Source organism: Bubalus kerabau, chromosome 10, assembly GCF_029407905.1.
Source record: "Bubalus kerabau isolate K-KA32 ecotype Philippines breed swamp buffalo chromosome 10, PCC_UOA_SB_1v2, whole genome shotgun sequence".
Lineage (NCBI taxonomy): Eukaryota > Metazoa > Chordata > Mammalia > Artiodactyla > Bovidae > Bubalus > Bubalus kerabau.
In genome coordinates this window covers 71,896,338-71,923,335 of record NC_073633.1, presented here as the reverse complement: position 1 = coordinate 71,923,335, position 26,998 = coordinate 71,896,338, and the positions used below count along the sequence as shown (strand labels likewise).

The window sequence follows — 26,998 nt, the reverse complement described above, 5'->3', positions numbered from 1 at the left end:
TCATTGGAAGGACTGATGCTGACGCTGAATCTCCAATACTTTGGCCACCTGATGCGAAGGGCCACTCACTGGAAAAGATTCTGATGCTGGGAAAGATTGAAGGCAGGAGGAGAAGGGGACGACAGAGGATGAGATGGTTAGATGGCATCACCGACTGTCTGGACATAAGCTTGAGCAAGCTCCGGATGTTGATGGACAGGGAAGCCTGGCGTGCTGCAGTCCATGGGGTCGCAAAGAGTCGGACACGACTGAGCGACTGAACTGAACTGAGTAAGTCAGTACTTCCTACAGAAACTAATTCTTAGTGAGCGATTAGGCAACGACTACGAGAGCACTCATCCAGACATCAATCATCATTCAATCATACTTCAATAAATAAACTCCACTGAGGAAACAAATATGTTAACCAAGTACCGGAAGGTGGTTGCCGCGGGGGGAAAACAAGATTCCAAAGAGGGTGGGAGGGAAGGCAGGTGTATCTAGGTGTGTAATCTGTAAGGTAGGCTGGGGATAACCTTCCTATTTATCATTGAAATCGTGGACTTAATCATGTCACCAGGAAACTGCACTCAGAACTTGAGGAACGTTAAAAGGAAGCAAAAACTGACTTAAATCTTAAGAGTGCATTTTGGCACCGCCGCTCACTCCGGATCCAACAGGACATGCTCCTCCCTTAAAGGGTTGGGAGGAGGCGGGCACTCGCGTTCTGATTTAATTTTGAGCCGCGCCACCCGCCGTCCCCCGTCACGTGATGGCCTGCCGCTGTCGCGTCGTTCAGTGGGGGCGGTTCTGCCAGGCGCCGGGCAGGAAGGGAGGTGGCTGCAGTGCTATTCTTAAAGGGGCCCGAGGGACGGCGAAAGGCTACTGCCGGCCGGAAGGAAAATGGTGAGTTGCCACTGGGGAGGGCGGGGGCTGGCCGAAGGGCCGGGTCAGCCCGCCAGACTTTCCTGTTTGCCAGAGCCGGTATCGGCGGGCATCGTCCGGGGTGGGTCGGCGGCCGCTTCCGGCCGGCTGCTGGCGGGTACCCACAGTCGGAGCCCTGTCTTCTGCCCGCCGCCGCTGCCGCCTCGCCCAAGAGCAGCAGCATCCTGCCGGGCCCGCGGTTGACCCGCCTAGCGGGCTCGGTGACTAGGGTGCGGCCAGTAGGGATGGGTCGTGCTTACCGAATCCTTCTGGATGGAGAGCCACAGCTCCTACGACGAAAAATCGGAGGGGCCAGGGCTCAGGCCCAACTGAGGACTCCCCCAAACGCTGGCTTCTCTGTCAGGGCCCAGGCCAGGCCTGAGGGGTCGGTGGGCACCGAGCCCTTCCGCCTGGCAGCCTTTGGGGGAGGGTTCGAATTCTGATTCCATTCTCTCGGCCTCGCCTTAGCTTCTGTCTCCTCCTTCTCCCGGCCTGGCTCTATGGATTTCTGCTTATCCTTGCTTGGAAATCTTTTGACCCAGTGCTTTGGCGCTTGACCTTTCAGTGATTGTCAAAAGCTTGGTCTTTCGTGGTCTGGGGGCTCTGGTTTGACTCCACGTTCAAAAATAGTGAAGAGTTAAATCACTTACCCACGAGGATCTCCTGGATCTTTCCCATCGGGTTTTAAAATATGCTTTTCTTTCAATTAGAAGCAAAACACAAAAATGCCACTGTTCTCCTCTCTGACCTCCCACTTATTGCTCAACCCACTTCCACCGAATTGTCATGGTCACTAAAGCTAAGGGACTCTCTCTTCAATTCTCATCTTTTCTGATCTTTCAGCTGCATTCTGGGTGTTGACAATGCTCTCTTTGAAGCATTCCCTTTCCTTGGATGTCTCAGATACAGAACTGAGGGCTTCTCCTGTTGTGGGTCTGTCTGTGTCCCATGCAGTCTTTCCCTGTGCTATGTCACAAGTAGGAGTCCTGGGCTCCATCCTAATGCTTCATTTTCCATTCTGTATTTTTTCTCCTTCCTTTCTTACCTACACTCATAGCTTCAGTTACCACCTACCTGCATGTAGATGACTTGGGAATTTGTATTGCAGACCTTGCTTCTGAGATCCAGCCCAGATTTGTATATCCTACTAGTTAGCATCTCCTTGGAGAAGGAAATGGCAACCCACTCCAGTGTTCTTGCCTGGAGAATCCCAGGGACGGGGGAGCCTGCTGGGCTGCTGTCTATGGGGTTGCACAGAGTCAGACACGACTGAAGCAACTTAGCAGCAGCAGCAGCAGCAGGAAGCCTTTACCCACTTGAGTGTCTCAAAGCCCGCTCGATTTATCCAAAATAGAACGCACCTCTTCCCCTTAAACCTAGTGTTCCTTAATTCAGTGAAAGGTAGCACCATTTAAGTGTTTTACATAAGCAAGAAGTTTAGGAGTCACATTTTTTCTTAATCTACCCCGCCTAGTATTCAGTCTGTCACCAGGTCCTTCGTGGTGGTTCAGAGAGTGGGCTAGATAGAGTCAGGCTGTCTGGCTAGAATCCTGGCTCCCCTAGTTGCGTAACTCTGAGGAAGATACTTAACCTCTCTTAGTCCTAGTTTCTTTCACATTGGGGATAATATAATACTTATCTAATGGGATTGTTTTGAGGATCTATGAAAAGGACATAGCACAGTGTCTTCTTATAGTGTTTAATACATGTTAACAAGTATTAGCAGAAATTCACCTACTTCTCTTTCTTTTCATCAACATGTCTAAGCTGTGTTTCACTTCTCACCTGGATTAGCCTTGCCAGTTAACTAGTCTTGCTCTCTTCAACCTCTCTGCCTATTTCCTGCATGCAAATCTGATTCTTTTCCCTGCTTAAAACACCTTGGTGGCTTCCCTTTGCTCATATAGAGACCAAGATACTTAACAGGACCCACTGCACCCTATGTAATCCAACACCTGCCAACCTCCTCTTGTACGTGTTACAGCTCATTCTCTGTGCTTGAATCACGCTGGCCTTTGGTTATCTTATATGTGCTGTGCTCACTTTAATCAAAGGATCTTTGTATAGGCAATTTTGGTCCTTTAGATGCCTTTTTCAGGCAGGCTTCCTGTAACCATGCTGTTTTGGCTAGTCATTAAGTTCTCATAGCATCGAGTTTCTCTCTTTCCTAGCTCTTTTCCTAGTTGTTATACAAACAAATGTGTGTTTTTTTGCCTGATGATTTTGATGTAGACCTATTCTCTGATAGACTTTATAAGCTCTTTTAGGTCAGGCCCACAGTTTAAATCTATTTTATATCATTGTGTTTCTAACACTTAGCACATCCTGACATTCATTAAATGTTCATTGTGTGGATTATCCAATAAATGACTACTTGAGTTCAAGCTTCCCACTTTGTGTATTAATATTTACTGTGTAGTGTTGCTTTCAGGGTGTTATTTTTAAATACATCTATTAACTGGAAACTGTTAGAGTTGGCTGAGTTGCAGTTCTTTTTCTTGTAGGAAGGAATTTTTTACCTTATGGTATTGGGAGGAGTGAGAATGGGAAAAAAGCTTTATAGATTCAACCACAGCATGTTTTTCACTTGGTCTGCTATCCCTAAGGTGTCAGAATTGCACAAGCAGCTCTGGGTATCAGAACCTTAAGAGTCGTGACAAATTGCTCTTTGCCTACAAAAATCTAAAGTATTTATTAGTTTCTCCTAATGGGCTCTACCTTTGGTTTTGGTTGACAAGAGATTGGAAGTTCTAGTTTTCCGATTTCTAGTCTTTCTCGAAAGATAGGAAAAAATCAACTAGGCTTGAATACTATAGGAACCTCGTATGACTTAGCATTTCTTTCTCTAAAGAGAAGTAAAAGGATGGACATACATGACTCCTGCAGGAGCTTAATTTATTGGAAAATATGTATTGGTGGGGTGTATTTTCTAACTATAAATAGCACATTCTGTGGTATATCACAGCTTATATATTACCAGTGTTATGAATTTAAAGGACAACTTAAAATTGATGGCCATTTAATGTTGTAACATATGCTCTTATTTACCCAACACAGGGTGAAAAAGCAGACTTTTATTTAATTTTAACTTAAAATTTGAATCCTTAGTTCTTTTGGACTGTTATGAGACACTTGTATTTGGCATTGGTCTCAAAACTCTTAATTTTCTGAAGAATTGGAGGGGGAGACCCCATATATGAAGTAACCAAAGAATGTGGACCTTGTTTGGAACCTGACTCAATCAAACTGACTGTTAAAAAAGAAAAGAAAAAAAAAAAAATGAGGGAAATTTGAACTTTGAACTCTATGTGAATAAGACTAGAATTATTATTTTTAGGTGACATATTATTATTGTCTCTTTAAGAATTTCCCACAGTTTGTTGTGATCCACACAGTCAAAGGCTTTGGCATAGTCAATAAAGCAGAAGTAGATGTTTTTCTGGAACTCTCTTTTTCTATGATCCAGCAGATGTTGGCAATTTGATCTCTGGTTCCTCTGCCTTTTCTAAATCCAGCTTGAACATCTGTAATTGATGGTTCACGTACCGTTGAAGCCTGGCTTGGAGAATTTTGAGCATTACTTTGCTAGTGTGTGAGATGAGTGCAGTCGTGCGGTAGTTTGAGCATTCTTTGGCATTGCCTTTCTTTGGGATTGAAATGAAAACTGACCTTTTCCAGTCCTGTGGCCACTGCTGAGTTTGCTCGCATATTGAGTGCAGCACACTCACAGCTGAAACTCCAACACTTTGGCCACCTGATGTGAAGAACTGACTCATTTGAAAAGACCCTGATGCAGGGAAAGATTGAAGGTGGGAGGAGAAGGGGAAGACAGAGGATGAGATGGTTGGATGGCATCACCACTCAGTGGACATGTGTTTAAGTAAAATCTGGGAGTTGGTGATGGACTTTGAGGCCTGGTATGCTGCAGTCCATGGAGTCGCAAAGAGTTGGACACGACAGAGTGACTGAACTGAACTAATTATTATTGTCTGTGTTTTCAATGGTATGTATTATCATTTTGTTAATATGTATTCAAATATTTGTAGGTAAAATGATTATTGACCTTTGCTCTGTGATGGTCCATGGGAGCAGTTCTGAGGGTTTTGGATGAGATAAGATTAGCTATATGTTGATAATGGTTGAAGCTGAGTGTTAAGTGCTTAAGATTTCACAGAATTTCTCTAATTTTCTATGTATTTGAACTTATATACATTAAAGAAAAAGATTTCCATCTTCCTGCTTGCAATCAATAATTCATTTGTACCACCTGACCCTAACTCCAACTGAAGAGTGCTTTTGATGATTTCCTTGTCAGATTTTTGGAGAAGAGTCTCTTAATATTTTTCATAATTTATAAAAGGTTCTTTGAGTTTTTATATTTGTTTCATCTGCTTTTGCTGTCATATTTCTTAATAGCTCCCTTTTTTTGATTCCCATAGTTACTTAAGACATAAAATAGTAGTTGGTCTTTACTCTTATGATTTATTTTCCATTCTTTTGCTTAGTTTTAGTTTTTCATAGTTGTGCTGGACTCAGAAATGAACTAAAGCCTTATTAACTCTTAAGTGCAATAAGATGATTTTCCTGTTCTTCCTGCATAGTGAAAAATATTATACTTCCTAACAGCCATGATGTTTGACTTCCTATATTCTTCCCTTCCTCTCCAGTTCTAATGAAATTGCACATTAGTGTATATCTAGTTCTTTGAGATATTTAGTAGTCAAAGAGGAGGTTAAAGTATACCCTACATATAAGATAAACAAATGTGAATAATTTAATAATGCCAACGTAAAGCTTGGTAGATTTAAAAGTTCTTTAAGCGTTCATGTGTTTCATGTTAATACATAATAATGTCTTACATAATTATGACATTTGTACATGACCATATACCTTCTTAAAGGTATTAAGTTTTATAGCTTTAAGGTGTACATATATGTTGGAGTCATGGCATTTGATAACATTTTTTTTCTTTTCTAGAGTGAGTCTTTGGTGGTTTGTGATGTTGCTGAAGATTTAGTGGAAAAGCTGAGAAAGTTTCGTTTTCGCAAAGAAACAAACAATGCTGCTATTATAAGTAAGCTAAACGTGATTGTCTTCATACCATGGTCTTAGTTTGGTTTTATCCTTTTATTCTATAGCTGCATCCAATAACCTGAACCTTTAGAAAGTAATTTGTCTCCTTCTGTTTTAATTCCCAACCCTGTCCCCCCTACCCAGCCCCTCACCCCACAAACCTGTTAGGTCACTTTAAAAAGTAAGTAAGACTTACTGTCAGAGAACAGAGGCACAGTGTTTCACCTCCCCCTCACTGCCTGCACAGCTCTGGAGAAGATGATCATCGTCTTGGGCACTTGGTCATTTGTAGAGCCCCATCCAGTTCCATCCTTTAACTTATCTGGGGACAAAAACAGCCTGGCCATTCATCCTCAAGCAGAAAACTTCTCCCACACCTAAAGTGATAAAGTTCAGCATTGTGTTGAAAGTGATTTGAGGTCTTACTTCAATTCTAGACTTGAATTCTAGTTTCATGGAGAATACTTTTAAGTGTTATTGACTTTTGATAATGGAAAGAGTGATTTGCATATTGCCTCTTCCAGTGTGAACTATATGTGATGTTATGTAGATTTCTTTTGTAATATTTAATATGTGGGTAATGATTTAGAAAGATGAAGAATGAGGGGGTGAGAATGTAAAACTATATATACTAACAGAGATACATCTGGAAGATGTGAATTAGTGAGGCGGTGACAGCTTGTTGAATTATGGTTCTTTCACAAACAAATACTACAACGCAGGCATACAGTTCTTAGAAGTGACAAAGTGTGTCAGTGCCATTTTACCACAAAGAGTAAAGCTATTTGAGATCATATCGTGTCTCACAGGATTTACTGTGAAATTAGTGCAGAATCAAAAATGGTAACTTTCAGGGTAATGGAAAAGAATAGAGGCATGGGTTATCTAAACAGATTTCAGTTTGGCTTCAGCGTATGTTACATGTATTTGAATAGAGATATCACTGCTCTTTGGTAATTCACTTTCTCGGAACATTCATCCTGCACCATGAAATCCTGACTCTTGAGAAGCTGGGAACCTGGTGATTGTTCTGTCCTGACCCTTGTGCACTTTTTGCTTGTAGTTCTAACCATGTTCAATAAGCCAGTCTCAGTCACAGTGACCTTTTCAGACCTTTTCTAATCATCCAAGAGATTGGGTTTGAATTGCAAAATTCTTCATATACACAGTAAATGTAAGGAGTTGACATAAAGTTCTAAATAAGCAAATTAGGTGCTGGGAATTATGGGTAAAAGCTTTTAAATGCTGACTGCTTGAAAAGCAAAGCTAGCTAACAGACCATAAACTAAAACTGCAAATGAGTTGTATGCTTGTGTTTCTTCATGTTTTAATTTTGGATACCAATAAAAGAGCTAGGAATCTGCGGGTTGGGTAGATCAAGGTCATGTTAGAACCACAGTTTACTCATACTATATTTTTATTTTAGTGAAAATTGATAAGGATAAACGCCTGGTGGTGCTGGATGAAGAGCTTGAGGTTTGTTTAAACAGCTAAATATAGCTTTATAGTTAAGTAATTATTATCACTCAAAAGATGTAACGTTAGTTACATGTACTTCTAAAGTTAGTTCTAAACCATTGTATGTGTTCATTATTCATGAAAAGCACATGTTAATTATTATGTAGTGGATTGTCTTGCTAATATAATCACCTTCAATAAAGCATTAATGAAATACAGGTCATAAGCAGTAGAAGTTAGGGCTACATGTCTGATAAAAACTTGCTTCTAAGTCGGTTGGCCAGTAATTCCCTATAGCCTAAGTATTTAGATTGTCAAGTTAAGTAACCAATTTAGAGTGAAAAGAAATTAACTTTTCCCCCCTGAATCAGATACTGTTGTTGCCCTGAGGGGTTGGCTTATCTCACTCGGTGTTTCCTGACAGTTGGAACATGAGCATAGACTACGCTGCCTCTCAGCCCCATGTTATGTTAATTAACAGAGCCGAGCTGAGTGGGTTGGGGTGGGCTTTCATTGGATTGAGGTTTTAATAACCTCAGCTTATGTACAATTTAGTAAGATAAAATGTTATGATGTGGTATAAAGTTATGAATTTATACCTATTAGCAGAATGGGTCCTCAGTATATCTCTTAAGAATCTATGGATAAGAAAATGGTTAAAAGTTGTTTTCTTTATGGTGCTAGGGCATTTCACCAGATGAACTTAAAGATGAACTACCTGAGCGGCAACCTCGATATCCTTTTCTTAGTGCTTTAAAAAGATGTTTATTTCTACTGGTCACAATTTTATTTATGAAGTTCATTTGTTCAACTTTTAAGGTACATTTTTTACAAAATTTTCTTCTACACCATGCATGCTAAGTTGCTTCTGTCATGTCTGACTCTTTGCAACCCCATAGACCATGCCTCACCAGGCTCCTTTGTCCGTGGGATTTTCCAGGCAAGAATACTGGAGTGGGTTGCCATGCCCTCCTCCAGGGGATCTTCCCAACCCAGAGATTGAATCCATATCTCATGTCTCCTGCATTGGCAGGTGGGTTTGTTATCACTGGTGCTAACTAGGGTAGCCCTACACCATGGTCACGACCAAATTAAAATGTATATACATACTGGGAAAGGCCCAAAAAGTTGATGGATATTGTTTATTTAAATTCCTTTTATTGTTGCATATAATAAAAATTGAGAAAGAAAAAAATCCACATTAAGTCTATACTTTTAATAAATTTATTTGTGAGAGTGTATGATTTTATGATTTGTCTTTGGGGCCCATTTATAATTTTGTGGCAAGATAATGAATAATGAAAGTGTGACCTAAATGAATAGGATAGAAATTTGCCACTCACTGGCTCGGCAGGTGTGTGTTGTCCTTCAGAACTTTGTTGATAAGTACTTGTCTGAATTAGAGCAATAATTTTAGTTTCTTTAACTTGAGAAAAACCTTCATTGTGTATAGTTATAAGTATCAACATGATGATGGAAGAGTTTCATACCCTCTGTGCTTTATTTTCTCCAGTCCTGTAGGTAAGTGAATTTCTTTAAATAGTACATATCTGGTTCTGATCAAATTAAACCTTTTATCCTAGATGAATTTTATGCTTGTTTTAAGGATGGAAAATGTTGAATTAATTGTACTGTGTGTGCACACACATGCACATGGGAATGCATCCCCAAAAAGAAGTTACTATAAAAACTTGCTTTTTTTTAGGATAAATTCGTAGAAGTGTAGTTGTTAGGTCAAATTGTATATGTATTTTTAATGAATTTGAAATGACATTTTAAAATATCAAAAGTACATTTTCTTCTGTATTTTAATTTTATTTATAAGTATGTAAACTTTGTGTACGATTAGGATATATAGTTGGTTTATCCTTAAAATAGTAGTTGTCAGTGATACGTCCATAATCTTGAGAATAGTCTCAGAGTAGCTTACATTGGATATTAATATGGTTTATTGGTGTTTAAAGTATCCATTATCACCAGAACTCCCTCTGCCACCACCATTCAAGCCCACAATAAACTTTCAGCTCACTGAACTCCTCCTTGATCTTTATTATTTGTACCATATATGTAACACTTTAAATATGCTGAAGTGTCTTTTAATATGTAAACAGACTGTACATGTTTTTCAGAGCTAATCTCTTCACCCCACTGACCCAACCACCTCCCAAAACTTACATGTATTAGGTATCTCTAAAACTGATCTTGATATTTAACGTCACAATAAAGGTAGTGCTGAAAAATTTTGAAGTATTCGCAAGGCTCTGAAAGTCAAGATCTGTATAGATCTAGCCTCATTTATTTTTGCTGACCTAAAGCCTTGTTCATTAGTAATACCTCTATTTCTCTTTGTGCAGATGGTATGCAGTATAACACTCTCAAGCCCTTACATATTTAGACAGGACTTTTGTAAACTCGATAGCATAGGAAATCCTAAATGTGTCTTTTATCAAGTAAATAATGAAAACTCATCACTGTTTAAAAATTTAAGTCTCATTTCTACTCTGATCTCTCTCTTCCAGGATGTAAGCCTGAACAACAGATGATGTATGCTGGGAGTAAGAATAAGCTAGTCCAAACAGCTGAACTTACCAAGGTGGTATTTATATTTGACTAACTTGTTGAGACAGTATTTTCTCTTTGTAAATGGAGCAATACCTAAGTAATCTGAAGAGTTCAGTATTTCTTTATGTAGGTGAAAGTTATTTAGAACAGAGCAGTAAACTAGAGTTTTTTTTTTACTAGTTGGAAATAGAATGATATAAGTATTTAACCATAAGTGTGATTTTTGAGGGCTTCCCAGGTGGCTCAGTGGTAAAGAATCCACCTACCAGTGCAGAAGTTTCAGGAGACATGGGTTCGATCCCTGGGTCAGGAGGATCCCCTGGAGGAGGAAATGGCAACCCACTCCAGTATTCTTGCCTGGAAAATTCCATGGACAAGAGCCTGGCGGACTATATCCAGAGGGTCCAGAGAGTTGGACATGACTGAGCACATGTTTTTTGAATGAAAATTACACATTGATTACAAGAACTCACATTCAAAATGTAGGCCACTTTAGAAAACTGTTCAATCTTTTGAGAATTTTTAATTTTCCATAATGTAGTCTCTAGTAGGTAAATTCAGCATTTGAAGCTTCTCTGAGCCCTTTACCACAGACTAAATGAACCAAATTCTGTGCAGGGATTCCATACTCTGCAGTTAACTGTGTTGTTTCTAAATCTAAAATAAAATTTTCAAGAATGCTTATTAGCTTTATTAAATTAGAACATTCTGTTTCATATACGACACCTGCTTTAAGATTTAACGTGTTCCTACTTTATGGCATTTTTGAAAATTAAAGGTAAGAATGGTACTTTCAAACTTTTAACTTCCATGTTTGAGTTGAAAAAGTATATACATTTAAGGTCTAGAAATAGAATTTTACATCATTGGAATTTTAATAATTCTTTCAGGTTTTATTTTAGGGACAGTCTCAGTGTTTCCCCCTTGGGTGCTTAATCATTAACCCAGGGGGTGTTTTTAAGTGCCTTCTGCTTTTTCCCTTTAACCCACATGATTGTCACCAATACCACCAACTTATAGACATTACTTTCCCTCATTTGTACCATAGGAGTACTCTAAAGTGACTCTGGGTGGCTAGAAAGGAGCTCTGCTAACAGCCTCATGTCTGTTCTAATCCCAGGCATGCCCTAAAGTGTTTGAATTAAAGTGAAGTCGCTTAGTCGTGTCTGACTCTTTGCGACCCCATGGACTGTGGCCTACCAGGCTCCTCCCTCCATGGAATTTTCCAGGCAAGAATACTGGAGTGGGTTGCCATTTCCTTCTCCAGGGGATCTTCCGAACCCAGGGATCGAACCCAGGTCTTCCACATTGCAGGCAGACTTTCTGAGCCACGAATTAAGGCATGACAATTTACAAGTTACTCTTATATATAATCTGATTGAATCGTCCCCACAGCTTTGTAAGTTGATGGTGAAACTACTGTTCTTAACTGTAATGAATGACTTACTGAGGGTTGCACATCAGTACATGTAAGATCTAGGATTCATTCGTAACATCTAGCCTGAAATCCCATCCTCCCTGCTATATTACGTCATCTTTTTATGCCCATTTTACTTTGTGGGCTTGTGTGTGTTCAGATTCTGGCTGGAGATTTTTGGCTATGGACTACTAATCTAAAACACCTGGTGTTTCCTCCTTCTGTAGAAGATCAGCACACATTCTTCGAGTTCCTAACTGGATTGATTTTAGTTGTGTACCCTTGGGCCTCTCTTTTAGTGGGTAATATTTACAGAACTACTCTTTTAGAACATTTGTAGATATGTGCTTTTAAGAGAGTTTTGATTTTATGCCATTTTGACTGCTAAACTTTGGTAACTGAGTCCCTCGCATTTAAGAAAAAGTGAAGGTATATCTAATTTACACAGATTAAGCCATGTTGACTGAAAGGAAGGAGAATTTGGTATTTAATACTCAAATATGCAACATATTTGATTTTTTTTTTCTAAAGGTATTTGAAATAAGAAATACCGAAGACCTAACTGAAGAATGGTTACGTGAGAAACTTGGATTTTTCCACTAATGTGAACTTCTGTGTTTCTAAAGTATTTATGTATTAACCTGACCATACTGGAACCAGACATAAATACTTATTTATGCCTAAAAATGCACTGTTATTTACAGTTTGTTACCTGCAGTAAAGAAAAATTCTCATTTGTTCAAAGTTTGAACAAAGAGGAAATCATCTTCATAGTAATGAAACTTTGTAAAGTGTTTCCTTATATTTGTAATTGTTAGGTGGACTACTTCTCTCCAGGGACTTTTTGCACTCTTGTGACTAATTTCTATAACTTACAGTTCAGAATTTGTTACTATTTACAGACACCATTGGAAAGTGGTTATTAGATTGTGATAGACAACAGTTGCCTCCTTTTGACAAATACTGGATATTAGCAGTTTATATATGAAAATAGCATATTATCACTTATCAAATCTTTGAAATCAATTTGGGATAAAAGACTTAAGTGACCGAATTTTGAGCCATGAATAATAATTTACTGTAGTATAATCTGCACTACAAATAGTTTTTCCATCAATTCCATGCCTTCTTTAGTTTTCTATATCTTTTTAATCAAGTCCAGAAACTTTTCATCAGTTGCTCATTTTTAAGGTCTGGAAGTTAGATTTTATAATAAAGTTATGACTATTAGGTTTTCTCTTCATGGGAAATAGCATTTTAGTCTTAGAAATTGATGGATTGTAACTAATCAAGGGCTTCATTTTTAGTTATGTCATTTCTAAATAATCTTAAGTCTAGGTTAGTAACACTTTATTTATAAAGGACCTTTTAATGTTGTCCTGTGAATACTAGTTATTTTACATGTGTTAATACTGTGCCTTTGATTTGTTAGCTTTAAAGTTAGTTGAAGACTTTACACTGCCAGTATTCCAGATTTGGTGAAATTAACACTTTTGTAAAGGGTCCAAGTAAAACAATTTTCTAATATGTGTATCTGAAATTTGTAGTAAAATCAAGTTGATATTTTAAAAACTCCAGCTGTCTACTTGCATTGGTGAATATATGGCAGTTGAAAGTTATAGTTTGGGACATACTTGTGATTAGTTTTGTGCCATAGGAAAAAATTGCTTAAAACTTGGCCATAGTTAATAACATTAACGCATTGATAGAAATCTCATTTTATATCCTCAGTGTCAGAAGTTATTCTAAACTGGACACCTGTCTTGTTAGATGATGGTATCCTTGGCATTTTCAAAGCAAGGATTCTGATATATAGTGTACTTTAAAAACATATAAGTAACTAAGATTCTTTTGACATTAATTTGACAAAAGGTCTTGAGAATCTAAAGACCACCCAAATTTGGTGAGTTAATTCTGATATTAAGAATATCTTAATCATTTCAAAGCTAGCAAAGGCATTTTTTAAAAAAATTTTGGTGTATCTCCCATTCGTATGTGCTTTGCATTTTTTTGAGGTTTCTGTGCCAACTTTAATAAAGAGGTAAAGATAGTTGGAATTTTTGTAATATGGGATCTTCTACTCCCAACACTGTTTGGCTTCACTAATCTAAAAAACAGGAAGCAGTAGGAAGTTAGTTGGAGATGAGGAAGTGCTACAGGGGTATTTGCTTTGGTAACTGAATGGGAAGGGTTCTTAATTCCAATTTCCAGAGAGAGAGCGAGCTTCACCCAGGAAGTTTAAGAAATCTTTAAACAGCTATTTTGATACTGGAGAAAAATGCTTATAATTCTGCATAAATGCAAATGTAATCCAAGTGAATGGAGACTTTTTCTAATGTTTTTGAATGAAGGAAATGAGATTTTGTTTCATCTGGTTCACAGCAATAAGAGAATCTAGGGCTGCAAGAGTGTGTTTTTGTAGTGAGGTTCCTTCTTTTGTCTTGCATGTTTTAAGTGTTTTTTTTTTTTTTTTTTAATTTAATTGGAAAGTCTTCTATAATGTCAGATAATATTGACCTTCATACACAGAACTCTTGGTTCCCCTGTTCTCTAACGGGGAACTGTGATAAACTGTATGCTTTTTTGAGCTTGTCTGACTCATTATTGATATCAATATGTATTTTTGCAAGACAATAGGTTAGGGGATCAATAGAACATTTTTTTACTTCCATGGTCCTATAGGGAAAGTTATAGATCCTTTACCCTAGAGTATTCTCTGACTTTTATATAAATTTTCCTTTCATCTAACCAAATTTTTGCATTGTTCTTTTTTTTTTAAGTATATTTCCTATATAATCTCTTTTTCTGCCTTCTCTCAATTAGTAACTCCAGATTTCATAATTCCAGTTTTCACATTCCACTCCTGGTACAGCCATTCCCATTCAGCCTTAAGTCTTAATCTTTCCTTTTTGGCAGCAGCTTTTTTCCTGGGAACCTCCTTCATGGTCTTCTAAGTCAGAATTAGTTTTGAAATTGTTGGACTTGCATACATTCTGCATAGCATCTGATGTTGTCAGAGTAGAACCGACTAGTAATCACAGCATGTTTTTTTAGTATGGTTTTGTGGCAACATAAATGACATATGAAGAAAACTGTTCTCAGGTTACTATGCTGAAATTCCAAAATGTCAAGAGTTTTGAATAGTATTCACTTTGTTCTGGTATTGAAGCAATTATATTAGGGAAAAAGTTGTTTGACTGTTTTTGTTTAATTGACTTCTAAAATAAATGTTCAAATTGTCTATTTCTAAAAAGTTTACTAAATACCTAGTGTGGTTAAACATACTCTTGTTTGAAAGGGTGTTGCTAAATTTTGTATTGTCATTACTAAATGATCTTTGTAACAAAATGTCTGTCAGCACTTTTCTCTTCCTTTTTGTCTCCTATTTTAAGGAGTCAAATGTAGCCATAAACTGTATCCTGGTCTGACACTTAAAATTTTTTCCAGTTAAAGGAGTGTATTGCCAAATTAAATTTGGCTGTCCTTGTTCCCCATCCACATAGATAGTAAGGAAGGTGTACTTAAAAATATGTTTGGACTACTTTAAAACATGAGCAGTGTCGTTAATCCATAATGTGGACTAGTAATGAAAAGATATTTTCATAAGAGTTTAAATGCTGATATTTGGTGGAAATAGAGAGTGACTTGTAACCTATCAATTCAAATATTCTTAATACGGTTGCTTTCCCTGTTTGTTCAATAGACTGATAATACTGGAATCTACAGAATTTGAGCCTTTACAACTTATGTGAAGAAGTGTCTCAAACATTTCTGGACAAATCTTATATTTCTGGAAGAATGTAAATCTCTCGGGCCACTTAACACCAGTGGTCCCAAGTTGAATATTCTTGAAAAATTTGTTTCCTCTTAGGCTGTTTGACATTTCAAATCAATGATCATCTTCCTATGATATTTTAAAACAACTACATTAAGGTTGTGATAGAAACTGTGTTTTCTTTTTGGAGTATAGTTCATACATGTGTAATTACTTGAATATTGTTTGAGATCACTAACATGCCAGGGTAGTGCCCACTGATTTAGATGGTCCAATGTAATCTCATTCAGGAGGCTTGAAACATTAATGGTTTAGTCTTGTGAATTTTAACAGTTTTCCTGTCATCGTTTAACAAAATCAACAGCTGGCACAACTTCTGAAACTGAGGTTTCAGTCTGTGCGAGTTCATATTGCATGTTTATTTTGGACAGTCTTCTGTTAAGCATGGTGCTTGTACTGGTTTAAATAAAATGTTAACATGAAAGGACTTCTAGCTTTTCATTTTTTTACTCTCTTCTTTTCTCTTTTAGAGTTGCTGTTACCTAACTGGCTTAATTGTGGCATCCGTGTGAACCACACAAATTCAGTTGTTTACTTTATCTGGAAAAACTGAGAGGCAGAATAAGCAAATTACTAGGCAAAAGTAGGATGAGGGGAGGGGAAATATAATGAGATTATAAACATTTCTAAAACTTGGTGTGATACTAAAATGGTTAGTTTGTGGGGGCAGAGGGCATTGTTTCAAATGATGACCCCTTGCTTTCAAAGGGAAAACTAAGTTAGATGGGCTGTATATTTTGTAAGAAATCAAATTAAATAGAAATTTTATTGAATATAGTATATCTCTATTTATTAAACATCCATTAAAGAGCCATCCTGCCTATATTATAGACTAATGTCCATAGTTTGTGTATCATGGGTGTCTATTGAATGAATACAAATCAGTAATACTTACATGGTGTTTAGACTTGACCATATACCTGTTGTGACGACTATGTGTTATAGTAGAGTCACAATTTGTTGACAGTTGTGAGAGGAGTTATTTATGCCTTCCAAGACTCAAGAATCTCACAGGGACAGTTGGCCAGAGTGAAGAAGTGTCTTCCTTCTCAAATTTGGCCATTCAGCTGCTCAGCCAGCCAGCTCCTAAATTTTTTCACCTTCACTGTCTTTTTGTCCTTTTCAGTTTTCAGCAGCAAAAAGCATTTCTAATTGCCTACCCTCACAGTGAGAGCCCACTCTCATCTGCATGAGGGCACACCCTGAGTGGATAGTCTCTCCTTGTGCAGTACATTTTTAACTATGTGGAAAAGCCAGTTAAAGATCTTATCATGGAGCTTCAGGGAGTTTTCACAGTTCTCTTATCCTGAAAGTTCTCTGCTGAGGTAACCTTTTTTTTCCAATTACAGGAAAGAAAAAGAATGTCTTGGTTGCATCCAAGAGTCACCTTGTAGTACCCAGAAAAACAGGAAGAAGGCTGTGTATGTGTGTGTGTGTGTGGTTTTTAGTCATTCTTACCTATAGGATTGACTATAGATTCTGTTACTATGGAATTAAGTCCTGCAGTATTTTGACCCATTCCTGCAGTGGGTAATGGAAACTTCAGTTCAGTTCACTCGCTCAGTCATGTCTGACTCTTTGAAACCCCATAGGCTGCAGCACGCCAGGCCTCTCTGTCCGTCACCAACTCCCGGAGTTTACTCAAACTCGTGTCCATTGAGTTGGTGATACCATCCAACCATCTCATCCTCTGTCATCCCCTTCTCTTCCTGCCCTCAATCTTTCCCAGCGTCAGCGTCTTTTCAAATGAGTCAGTTCTCTGCATCAGGTGGCCAAAGTATTGGAGTTTCAACTTTAGCATCAGTCCTTCCAATGAATATTCAGGACTGATTTCCTTTAGGATTGACTGGTTGGATCTCCTTGTAGTCCAAGGGATTTCCAAGAGTCTTCTCCAACACCACATTTCAAAAGCATCAGTTCTTCTGTGCTCATCTTTCTTTATAGTCCAACTCTCATATCCATACATGAATACTGGAAAAAACATAGCTTTGACTAGACAGACATTTGTTGGTAAAGTAATGTCTCTGCTTTGGAATATGCTGTCTCGGTTGGTCATAGCTTTTCTTCCAAAGAGCAAGTGTCACTGCAGTCACTATCTGCAGTGATTTTGGAGCCCAACACAATAAAGTCCGTCCCTGTTTCTGCTTCCCCATCTAATTGCCATAAAGTGATGGGACCGGATGCCATGATCTTAGTTTTTGAATGTTGAGTTTTAAGCCAACTTTTTCACTCTCCTTTTCACTTTGTTCAAGAGGCTTTTTAGTTCTTCTTTGCTTTCTGCCATAAGTGTGGTGTCATCTGCATATCTGAGGTTATTGATATTTCTCCCGGCAATCTTCATTCCAGCTTGTGCTTCCTCCAGCCCAGCGTCTCTCATGATGTACTCTGCATAGAAGTTAAATAAGCAGGGCAACAATATACAGCCTTGACATACTCCTTTCCCAATTTGGAACCAGTCTGTTGTTCCATGTCCGGTTCTAAGTGTTGCTTCTTGACCTGCATACAGATTTCTCAGGAGGCGTGTCAGGTGGTCTGGTATTCCCATCTCTTTCAGAATTTTCCACAGTTTACTGTGATCCACACAGTCAAGGCTTTGGCAGAGTCGATAAAGCAGAAATAGATGTTTTTCTTGAACTCTTGCTTTTTCGATGAACCAGCCCACGTTGGCAATTTGATCTCTGGTTCCTCGGCCTTTTCTAACCAGCTTGAACATCTGGAAGTTCACGGTTCATGTACTGTTGAAGCCTGGTTTGGAGAATTTTGAGCATTACTTTGCTAGCGTGTGAGATGAGTGCAATTGCGCAGTAGTTGGAGCATTCTTTCGCATTGCCTTTCTTTGGGATTGAAATGAAAACTGACTTCCAGTCCTGTGGCCACTGCTGAGTTTTCCAAATTTGCTGGCATATTGAGTGCAGCACTTGTACAGCATAATCTTTTAGGACTTGAAATAGCTCAACTGGAATTCTATCACCTCCACTAGCTTTGTTCATAGAGATGCTTCCTAAGGCCCACTTGACTTCACATTCCAGGATGTCTGGCTCTAGCTACGTATCTAGGTCATGAAGGTCTTTTTTGCATAGTTCTGTGTATCCTTGCCACCTCTTCTTAATATCTTCTGCTTCTGTTAGGTCCATTACCATTTTTGTCCTTTATTGAGCCCATCTTTGCATGAAATGTTCCTTTGGTATCTCTAATTTTCTTGATGAGATCTCTAGTCTTTCCCATTCTATTGTTTTCCTCTATTTCTTTGCATTGATCACTGAGGAAGGCTTTCTTATCTCTCCTTGCTATTCTTTGGAACTCTGCATTCAAATGGGTATATCTTTCCTTTTCTCCTTTGCCTTTCACTCCTCTTCTTTTCATAGCTAGGAACAGCACATCCCAGTAATGGACAGTACATCCCAATATGCCACAGACCTTTGTTAGGTAGAAACACCCCCGCCACTGAACTTGCTGAAGGGGCTAGTCTAGGCAGCCATGATTTGTCCCACATGGTGGTGCTTTCCTGTCCTTAGCTCCCTCCTGATCCTCAGTACACACAAGATTTGTCCCCAGAGCCACCAGCCTCAGTGGCGGCTGTTGGCTGTATGTGTGTGTGCTCAGTTGTATCTGACTCTTTGTGACCCCATGGACTGTAACCCCCCAGGCTCCTCTGTTCATGGGATTTTGCAGGCAAGAATACTAGAGTCTGTTGCCGAGATGTTGCCTAACTGGTACCAAACACTGAGCTGGGCCAATTGCTTTCCCACTGTTGATCTTGTTACAATATAAAGAGGTACTTTATAATGAATAGTTCAATTCCTGATAACAGGACCATGTTCTCATTCTCTTGAATGAGGTTGTTAGCAGTGGGAACTGAGCTTCAAAGAATGCTATTAGATGGAGAAGAAGCCAAGTGCAAGCTACAGAGTAGAGGGAAAGAAGATGCCAGCTGGGAAGTATAGAATGAAGCAGGTGTACAGCCAGCAGCTGAATCATGTTAAAGATGGAGCCCTGAAGGGCTATCTCCTGACTTGTAGATTCCTGGAGCCCCCTTTGATCCAGGGCCACTCTTCAGTGCTCCCCACCTTTCTGAGGCCTGGTTGGTTGGTCATCTTTTTCTGGGTTCCTTTGCATGTCTATCCTTACTAGAAAGCCTCCATTACTTTTAATACGGATATGTCTGTTCACTTGCATAAAGTACCTACCTCCAGCACGACCTTTGTTTTCATCTGCCCCTCTCCCTATAGTTATGCTATCTCCAGCCCAACTTGTGTACAAACGTGCCCTGGTCTCATCCCCCACTGACAGAAACACTTGCCTAGCCTGCTGCTGCCTGCCAAAATCAGTAGTCTTCAAAAAGCATCTGAAATGCCATGTAAACCATGATGCCTGCTGTCCATTGAACCAAACATATAGCATCTTAAACACACAAAAGAAACTTGAACAACTAATATCATTAGAGAAAAATTAGAAAGTATAAATAAGCAGATACCACCCTTGTGGCAGAAAGAGTAGAAATAAAGAGCCTCTCGCTGGAAGTGAAAGAGGAGACTGAAAAAAACTGGCTTAAAACTCAACATTCAGAAAACTAAGATCATGACATCCAGTCCCATCATTTCATGGCAAACAGAAGGGGAAACAATGGAAACAGTAACAGTAAAAAAAACAGTTACTTTATGTTGGGGGCTCCAAAATCACTGCAGATGGTGACTGCAGCCATGAAATTAAAAGATGCTTGCTCCTTGGAAGAAAAGCTATCACGAACCTAGACAGCATATTTTAAAAAAGGCAGAGACATTACTTTGCCAACAAAGGTCCATCTAGTCAAAGCTATGGTTTTTCCAGTGGTCATGTATGGATGTGAGAGTTGGACTATAAAGAAAGGTGAGTGCTGAAGAATTGATGCTTTTGAATTGTGGTGTTGGAGAAGACTCTTGGGAATCCCTTGGACTGCAAGGAGATCCAACCAGTCAATCCTAAAGGAAATTGGTCCTGAATATTTATTGGAAGGACTGATGCTGAAGCTGAAAGTCCAATAATTTGGCCACCTGATGAGAAGAACTGATTCATTGGAAAAGACCCTGATGGTGGGAAAGATTGAAGGCAGGAGGAGAAGGGGATGACAGAGGAGGAGATGGTTGGATGGCATCACCAACTTGATGGACATGAGTTTGAGCAAGCTCTGGGAGTTGGTGATGGACAGGGAAGCCTGATGTGTTGCAGTCCATGAGTCGGATGTGACTAAGTGACTGAACTGAACTGAAGAAAGTACAAATAAGCAAAAGGTAGAAAAGATCTACCACTTGGAGAAACCCAGTGACATTTTTGTATATCTCTTCCCTTGTCTCTGGAGGAATTCTCTGACTCCATAGCATTTCGGGTCACTCTTAAGAATTATGGAAATGGGACTTCCCTGGTGATCCATAGGCTAAAATTCCACGTTCCCAGTGTATGCAGGAGGCTCGGGTTCAATCCCTGGTCAGGGGACTAGATCCAAGTTGCTGTAACTAAAAATCCCACATGCGGCAACTAAGACACAGAGCAGCCAAATAAGTATTTTAAAAAAAGAATGATAGAATTATGCTCCGTTTTTCAGGTAATAAAAATTCCAATCTAATGTCAAAATTTCAACATCTTTCTTTAAAGCTCCCTGTCTTCCCTCTCCTTTTCCTCCACTCCACCTCCTTTAGGCTGGGAAACCCATGGGGCTCGGGGTGTGGCCTGTCCCTCATTACTGCCTTGCTTTTCTCCTCCATTCACTAGTCTCTCTGGGCCTTTAGGGATTAGAGGAAAGGGGCAATATAAGGGAGCAGAAAATGACTTATTGTTCTGGTAGAAATGTTATCTGGAGTTGGTGCCCTCTAGGGTGATCAGTGTCAAATACCAACTCTTTTCCCTCATGAAATGATTTTGTGGGTTCCTTACCAATTCCCCCAGTGGAGGCTTTGGCTGCAAGATACTTGACTCAGGTCATCCTCCTAGAGCTGGTGACTTTACAACCGTCCCTCCCAGCTCTTGGCTTCTAGGAGTCAACATGTTACTCTCCCTTTGTTTTTCCAGTCTGGCATCTTGAGCAGGGTCCCTGGTTCGGTTCCCTTCCTCAGGACCCATATCTGGCCTATAAAAAACGTGTCTTTCCCTTGCTGCGTTGGTGAAGTGGGGAGGGGATTAGAATTTGCTTCTGACCTCAGGGTCAGCTCTCACTCTGCATACCTCTCTGATCTCATTCTCTCCTGTTCTAGCCTGCTACTTCTGAGCCAAGCTGCCTTATTTTTGTCCTTCTATAATAGCAAGCTCAGCCTTTCTCACTTGCTGTAGCTCCTTGGGAAGATTGCCTACTCCCCGTGTCTGCTCCTCACCACATCCCCTGCAACATTCCTGTGGCTGAACCCTTTTTTTCTGAACTGAATTTAAATGGTGTCACTCAGAGGCTTTCCTATCATCCTTCCTAAGGTGGCAACATATTCACACTCACATTCCATCTGTTCCCATTCTCCACACAGCACTTAACCACCATCTGATATTTTTCTAATTTATGTAACTGGTCTGATGAAGTCTTCTCAAATGGAATGGTATAACAAATTTTTGGTTGTTTTTAAAAAACTACTATCTCTGTTCCCTGTCAAGCCTCTCTTTTCCCCCCAGTTAGAAAGCTTCCTTAATGATATAACATTTCCATAATATGTCAGTCCCTTAGTTGTTAAAAAGTTCCTGTTCTGATACTAAGATGCAGGTCTGTTCCTTTTAAAAATTCCATCTCAGATTTAATTTAAACCTCTGCACCAGCACAGGCTAAACTTGTGACTGGGGGTTGGCGGGGGGTGGGGGGAAGTGCCTGGCCTCAGTCCCCTTGCACTGCTGCTTTCAATTACCCTCTTGTTTGCTGATGGGGGAGGGAGGAGACAGGCAAGATGTTAGCTTATGTGCCTGCCCAGATCAAGCTGACTCTTCTTCTGGTTGGGTTTCTTTCTTTGAGCATCTCATGCTGCTGGTGGATAGGTTGCTTCTAGATGTCACTGCTTCTTTGTTTAATACCAACTAGCTGTGGTTCCAAGAGTGGGGTAAGTATTCAGATGATGATTCTTTCCTAGGGGTCATCCTTTGGATTTTAAGATGACTTTTGGGGGTTTCTTCATGATTACTTTTTCTACAACTTTTGCTTTTACTGGATTAATAATGATCATTTCCCCCATTCTTTCTTTTTTTTTTTTTTTAATGTATCCATTGCTATTCCCTCCCCCAAATACCCCAACAGATTAATAAAATGCCTAGAGCAATGCTTCCAAATGCTTCAGCATGTAAGAAAATCTGTCAGTTCTCCTTTCCTCCTCAGAGCCCTGCTTCCCCACCTCCCATTCTCTCTCTAAATCTGCACATGCACTGGATGCTCTAGAGGCATGGGGCCAGCTGTTGTCCTGAAGTTTCTTGCTCTTGTTCGTTAGTTGAAGCCCCTTGGATAGAACCCACGTATTCCAACCCACATATTCCATATCTTATTAACTCATTACACTGAGGCTCATGACTCGTGGGATGACAGCTTTCATGTTTCTGAGTGTTTTTCCTCCATACTCACAGTTGATTTGTGGTTTGGCTGGTGAGCCAGATGTTTTTTGTTTGTTTCTCCAGAACCACTTTCTTCCTTTCCCCACCCTGGTCTCTGCCCTCAGGAGGCTGATCTTTAGAAACTATATAAACTGGTTCCCTTGCCTTCTGGTTTATTTTTGAGTTCAGCCAGTCTTTAAGGAGGATAGAGAGTGAAAGGAGGGTATTTATTCTCTCAGTCACTCCATTAAGGTTTCTTCTCCAGGGTACAGACCTCCATTGAAAATCATTTCTAGGACTTCCCTGGCTGTCCAATGGTTGTGACTCATGCTTCCAAGGCAGGGTGCTCAGGTTTGCCCCCGATCAGGGAACTAAGATTCCACACGCTGTGTGGCCAAAAAATCATTCCTGCACTCCATGGTAGTTCTTGCCATATGATGTGCTTTTTTCTGAATCCTGATAACCACTACCTCCTCTCTATCCTTGGGCCTGGTGGTGGAAACAGCAAAGCTTTTAGGACTGCAGCGTCGCTTCCCACTCTTTAGTAATTAATAGTCCTTCTTCAAATCTTCCTCAAGTCATTTGAATTTAGAGTGTCATCTCTTGTCTGGGTATTAAATTGTAGGGTAGAAATCACTTTCCCTCAGAATTTTAAAGTCATTGCTCCTCCACCTTCTACCTTCAATGTGCTGTTAAGAGTCTGTTGCCTGTTGAACTCTAATATTTGACAAAAATATTAACAAGGAAAGGATAGTCTCTTCAATAAATAATGTTGAAAAAACCAGATATTCACATGTAAAGGAATGACATTGGACCCCTATCTAACACCACTTACAAAAATTAACTGGATATGAGTTAAAGACTTAAATATAAGACCTGAAACTATAAAACTCCTAGAAGAAAACACAGAGAAAAAGCTCCTTGACTTTGGTCTTGGCAACAGTTTTTGGATATGACACCAAAAAGTGTAGCAACAAAATAAAAAATAAACAAGAGGGACAACATCAGGCTAAAAGCTTCTGCACAGCAAAAGAAACAATTAGCAAAATGGAATGGCAGCCTACAGAATGGGAAAAAATATTTGCAAACCAACTATCTGACAAGGGATTAATAGGTAGTATACATAAGGAAGGCTGAACACCAAAGAATTGATGCTTTTGAACTGTGGTGTTGGAGAAGACTCTTGAGAGTCCCTTGGACTGCAAGGAGATCAAACCAGTCAATCCTAAAAGAAATCAATCCCGAATATTCATTGGAAGGGCTGATGCTGAAGCTGAAGCTCCAATACTTTGGCCACCTGATGCAAAGAGCTGACTCATTAGAAAAGACCCTGATGAAGACAGGATAAGAGGACAATAGAGGATGAGATAGTTGGATGGTATCACCGACTCAATGGACATGAGTTTGAGCAAGCTCTGGGAGATGATGAAGGACTGGGAAGCCTGGCGTGCTGCAGTCCATGGGGTCGCAAAGAGTTGGGCACAACTGAGCAACTGAACAACAACCAATAAGGAACTCATACAACCCAGCAGCAAAAAACCTTAAACAATTCTATTAAAAAATGGGCAAAGGACTTGAAAAACTTTTCTCCAAAGATGACACACAAATGGCCAACAGGTACAAGAAAAGATGCTCAATATTACTAGTCATCTGGGAAACGTAAATAGAAATCACAATGAGATATCACCTTGTGCCAGTTAGAATATGTGTGTGCTCAGTCATGTCCAACCTAGCCTGCCAGGCTCCTCTGTCCATGGGATTTTCCAGGTAAGAATACTGAAACGGGTTGCTATTTCCTTCTCTAGGGGATCTTGCCGACCCAGGGATTGAATCAGGGTCTCCTGCATTGGCAGGCAGATTCTTTACCACTGTGACACCTGGGAAGATGCCTGTTAGAATAGCTATCATAAAAAAGACAGAGGTAAAAAACATTAGCAAGGATGTGGAGAAAAGGGGAACACTTGCATATTGTTGGTGGAAATGTATACTGATATAGCTACTATAGGAAACAGTGTGGATATTCTTCAAAAAATTTAAAATAGAATTACCATATGATTTAGTAATTTCACTTCAGTTATCCAAAGGTAAAGAAATTACTTTCCTAAAGAGATATGTACACCCCCATGTTGATTGCAGCATTATTTATAATAGCCAATGCATGGAGACCACCTAAGCATCCACTGATGGATGAATGGATAAAAAAATATCACACACACCCAGCAGAAGATTATTCATCCATAAAAAAGAAAATTTGATCTTTTGCAACAATAGTAAGGGACCTTGAGGGCATATGCTAAGTGAAATCAGACAGAGAAAGACAAAGAGTGTATGATTTCACTTGCATGTAGAATCTAAAACAGCTGAACTCAGAGAGAGTAGAATGGAAGTTGCCAGGGGCTGGGAGTGGGGTGGTGGTGGGAAATGGGCAGATTTTGATCAGAGGATATAAACTTCCAGCTATAAGATGATTAAGATTTAATGTGCAGCATGGTGGCTGTAATTAATAGTACTGTGTTATGTACTTGAATGTATTGATGTACTGTTAAGAGAAAATGGTAATTATGTGGAGATGATGAAAGTGTTAACGAACCTTATTGGGTTAATATTGCAATATATTTGCATCAAGTATTCATGTTGTATATCTTAAATTTATGTATAAGTCAATAATAGCTCAATAAAGCTGGAAAGAAGGATTTTAATATACATTAGTTTCCTTTCAATCATTTCCCATGTATTTTAGAAAGATAATTGTATATAGTATGTATCCAATTTTATGAGTAATATATACATTTTCCATTTAAAAAGGTACTATTTATAAACATAATTACATAAATTTATAATATTTTTCTGAGTGCATATGTCATGGTTTAGTTAAGAATTCTTTTATTTTTGGGATATTCTGGTGGTTTCCAATACCATCGCTAGGGATATTTTTTGTGCAAAAGGCTTTTCCATGCTTTGGGTGATTTTCAAGAGGGTTATTATCCTGAACTGGGATCCCATTGGCTATGGACAAGGGACTGTTGCCAATACAGAATGTTTTCCTTTATTTAAAGTACTACCTAATTTGATTTAATAAAATGGCTATCTTTATTTTAAAATTGGCTTTTTCTTTGATTACTAGAGAAAGCTGACTATTTTCTCATGTTTGTTAATCAACTGCAGCTGTAAACTGTGTGATACTACCCTTTTTCCATTTATCAGTTTGGGGTTTATTACTGATTTTAGAGAGTTTTCAATGTACTTATTTATCCTTTGTCTTTTTTTCTTTTTAACTGGGAGTGTTTCAATTTCCTTATTTTGGTGTTTTTTGTATTTTGAAATTTTTATTTATTTTATAATTGACTTTGTTGATTGGGTGCAGTTATTTGTGTATGTGTATGAGATACAACTGACTGGTTTTAGTTTAAAACGTATACCAACGCCCAGAGATTTGACAGCCTATTTGTTCTCTCATTATTTTAAATGGTTAGCCTTGAATGTATCTAGTCATATGGTATATAAAGAGAATTTAAATTATTAATGTACCTCAACAATGATTTTAACATCACTAAAAATATTTTTTTCCAATAAGTTGGGATGCCTCCTTTAAATAGTATTCAACTATAATGTGGAACTGGGTATTTTTCTGGAGTTCTAAGATAGTGATATGTTTGTTGATTTTTGTGCCTCAATCTTACTTATAATTATGACAGCTTTGTCACATGTTTTCAAATCTCATAAGGCTAATTTCTTTTCATCTTCTTTTGTTTTCAAATATTATTTTGATATTTTCATGTATTCTTTAAGGTGAATTTTAAAATGTTCCAAATCTCATTTCATTACAACTGTGGTAACATAAGTTCATTTGAGAGAAAATGACATCTCTTTAAACTTCAGTCAAGGAAAATCTTTTAGTTAGGTCTTCCACTTTTCTTACTGAAGTGGTATCGTTTTGGTTTTTTTCTTTTTTGTTTTCCCTATTGGTGGCACACATTGCTTGTTGAAGGTTCTGTGTTTTAATCCATCTCTAGTCATGTGATTAATTGTGAGATCTCTCCCAACTGCTCACTGTCAGAAGCTCGAGACCCAGGGATGACTGAGCAAGTGAGTATCATTGGACTGGAATCTGGCCCAGGAACTGGAAGCACCTAGCTTGACCTGCAAGACTGAATTTTCTGGTTTCCACATCAAATGCGGAAGTTTGTTGATCATCTGCCATAAGGGTAATAAAACACCTCTCTGTC

General features: G+C 39.0%; 1 protein-coding gene across 3 annotated transcripts; it reads left to right on the top strand.

Moving 5' to 3' along the window:
• Positions 1–722: 722 nt before the first annotated feature.
• Positions 723–26,998, top strand: GMFB (glia maturation factor beta). Of its 3 annotated transcripts, none has more exons than XM_055538107.1 (7): positions 723–885; positions 5,881–5,977; positions 7,403–7,452; positions 8,119–8,169; positions 8,871–8,955; positions 9,954–10,027; positions 26,833–26,998. In XM_055538107.1, the coding sequence occupies exons 1-7, from the start codon at positions 883–885 to the stop codon at positions 26,848–26,850; spliced, it is 378 nt and encodes a 125-aa protein (XP_055394082.1). In that variant the 5' UTR covers positions 723–882; the 3' UTR covers positions 26,851–26,998. The 3 variants fall into 3 exon arrangements, with proteins under 3 accessions (XP_055394082.1, XP_055394081.1, XP_055394080.1); XM_055538106.1 differs by having other exon boundaries at positions 26,830–26,998; XM_055538105.1 differs by lacking the exon at positions 26,833–26,998 and adding an exon at positions 11,945–15,675 and having other exon boundaries at positions 727–885; positions 8,119–8,168; positions 8,873–8,955.

Bases quoted from the DNA above. Each gene is read 5' to 3' on its own strand.
- GMFB (XM_055538105.1), top strand. The intron at 7,453-8,118 runs GTTTGTTTAAAC...TTATGGTGCTAG, and splicing joins TGCTGGATGAAGAGCTTGAG to GGCATTTCACCAGATGAACT. The intron at 10,028-11,944 runs GTGGTATTTATA...TTTTTTCTAAAG, and splicing joins AAACAGCTGAACTTACCAAG to GTATTTGAAATAAGAAATAC.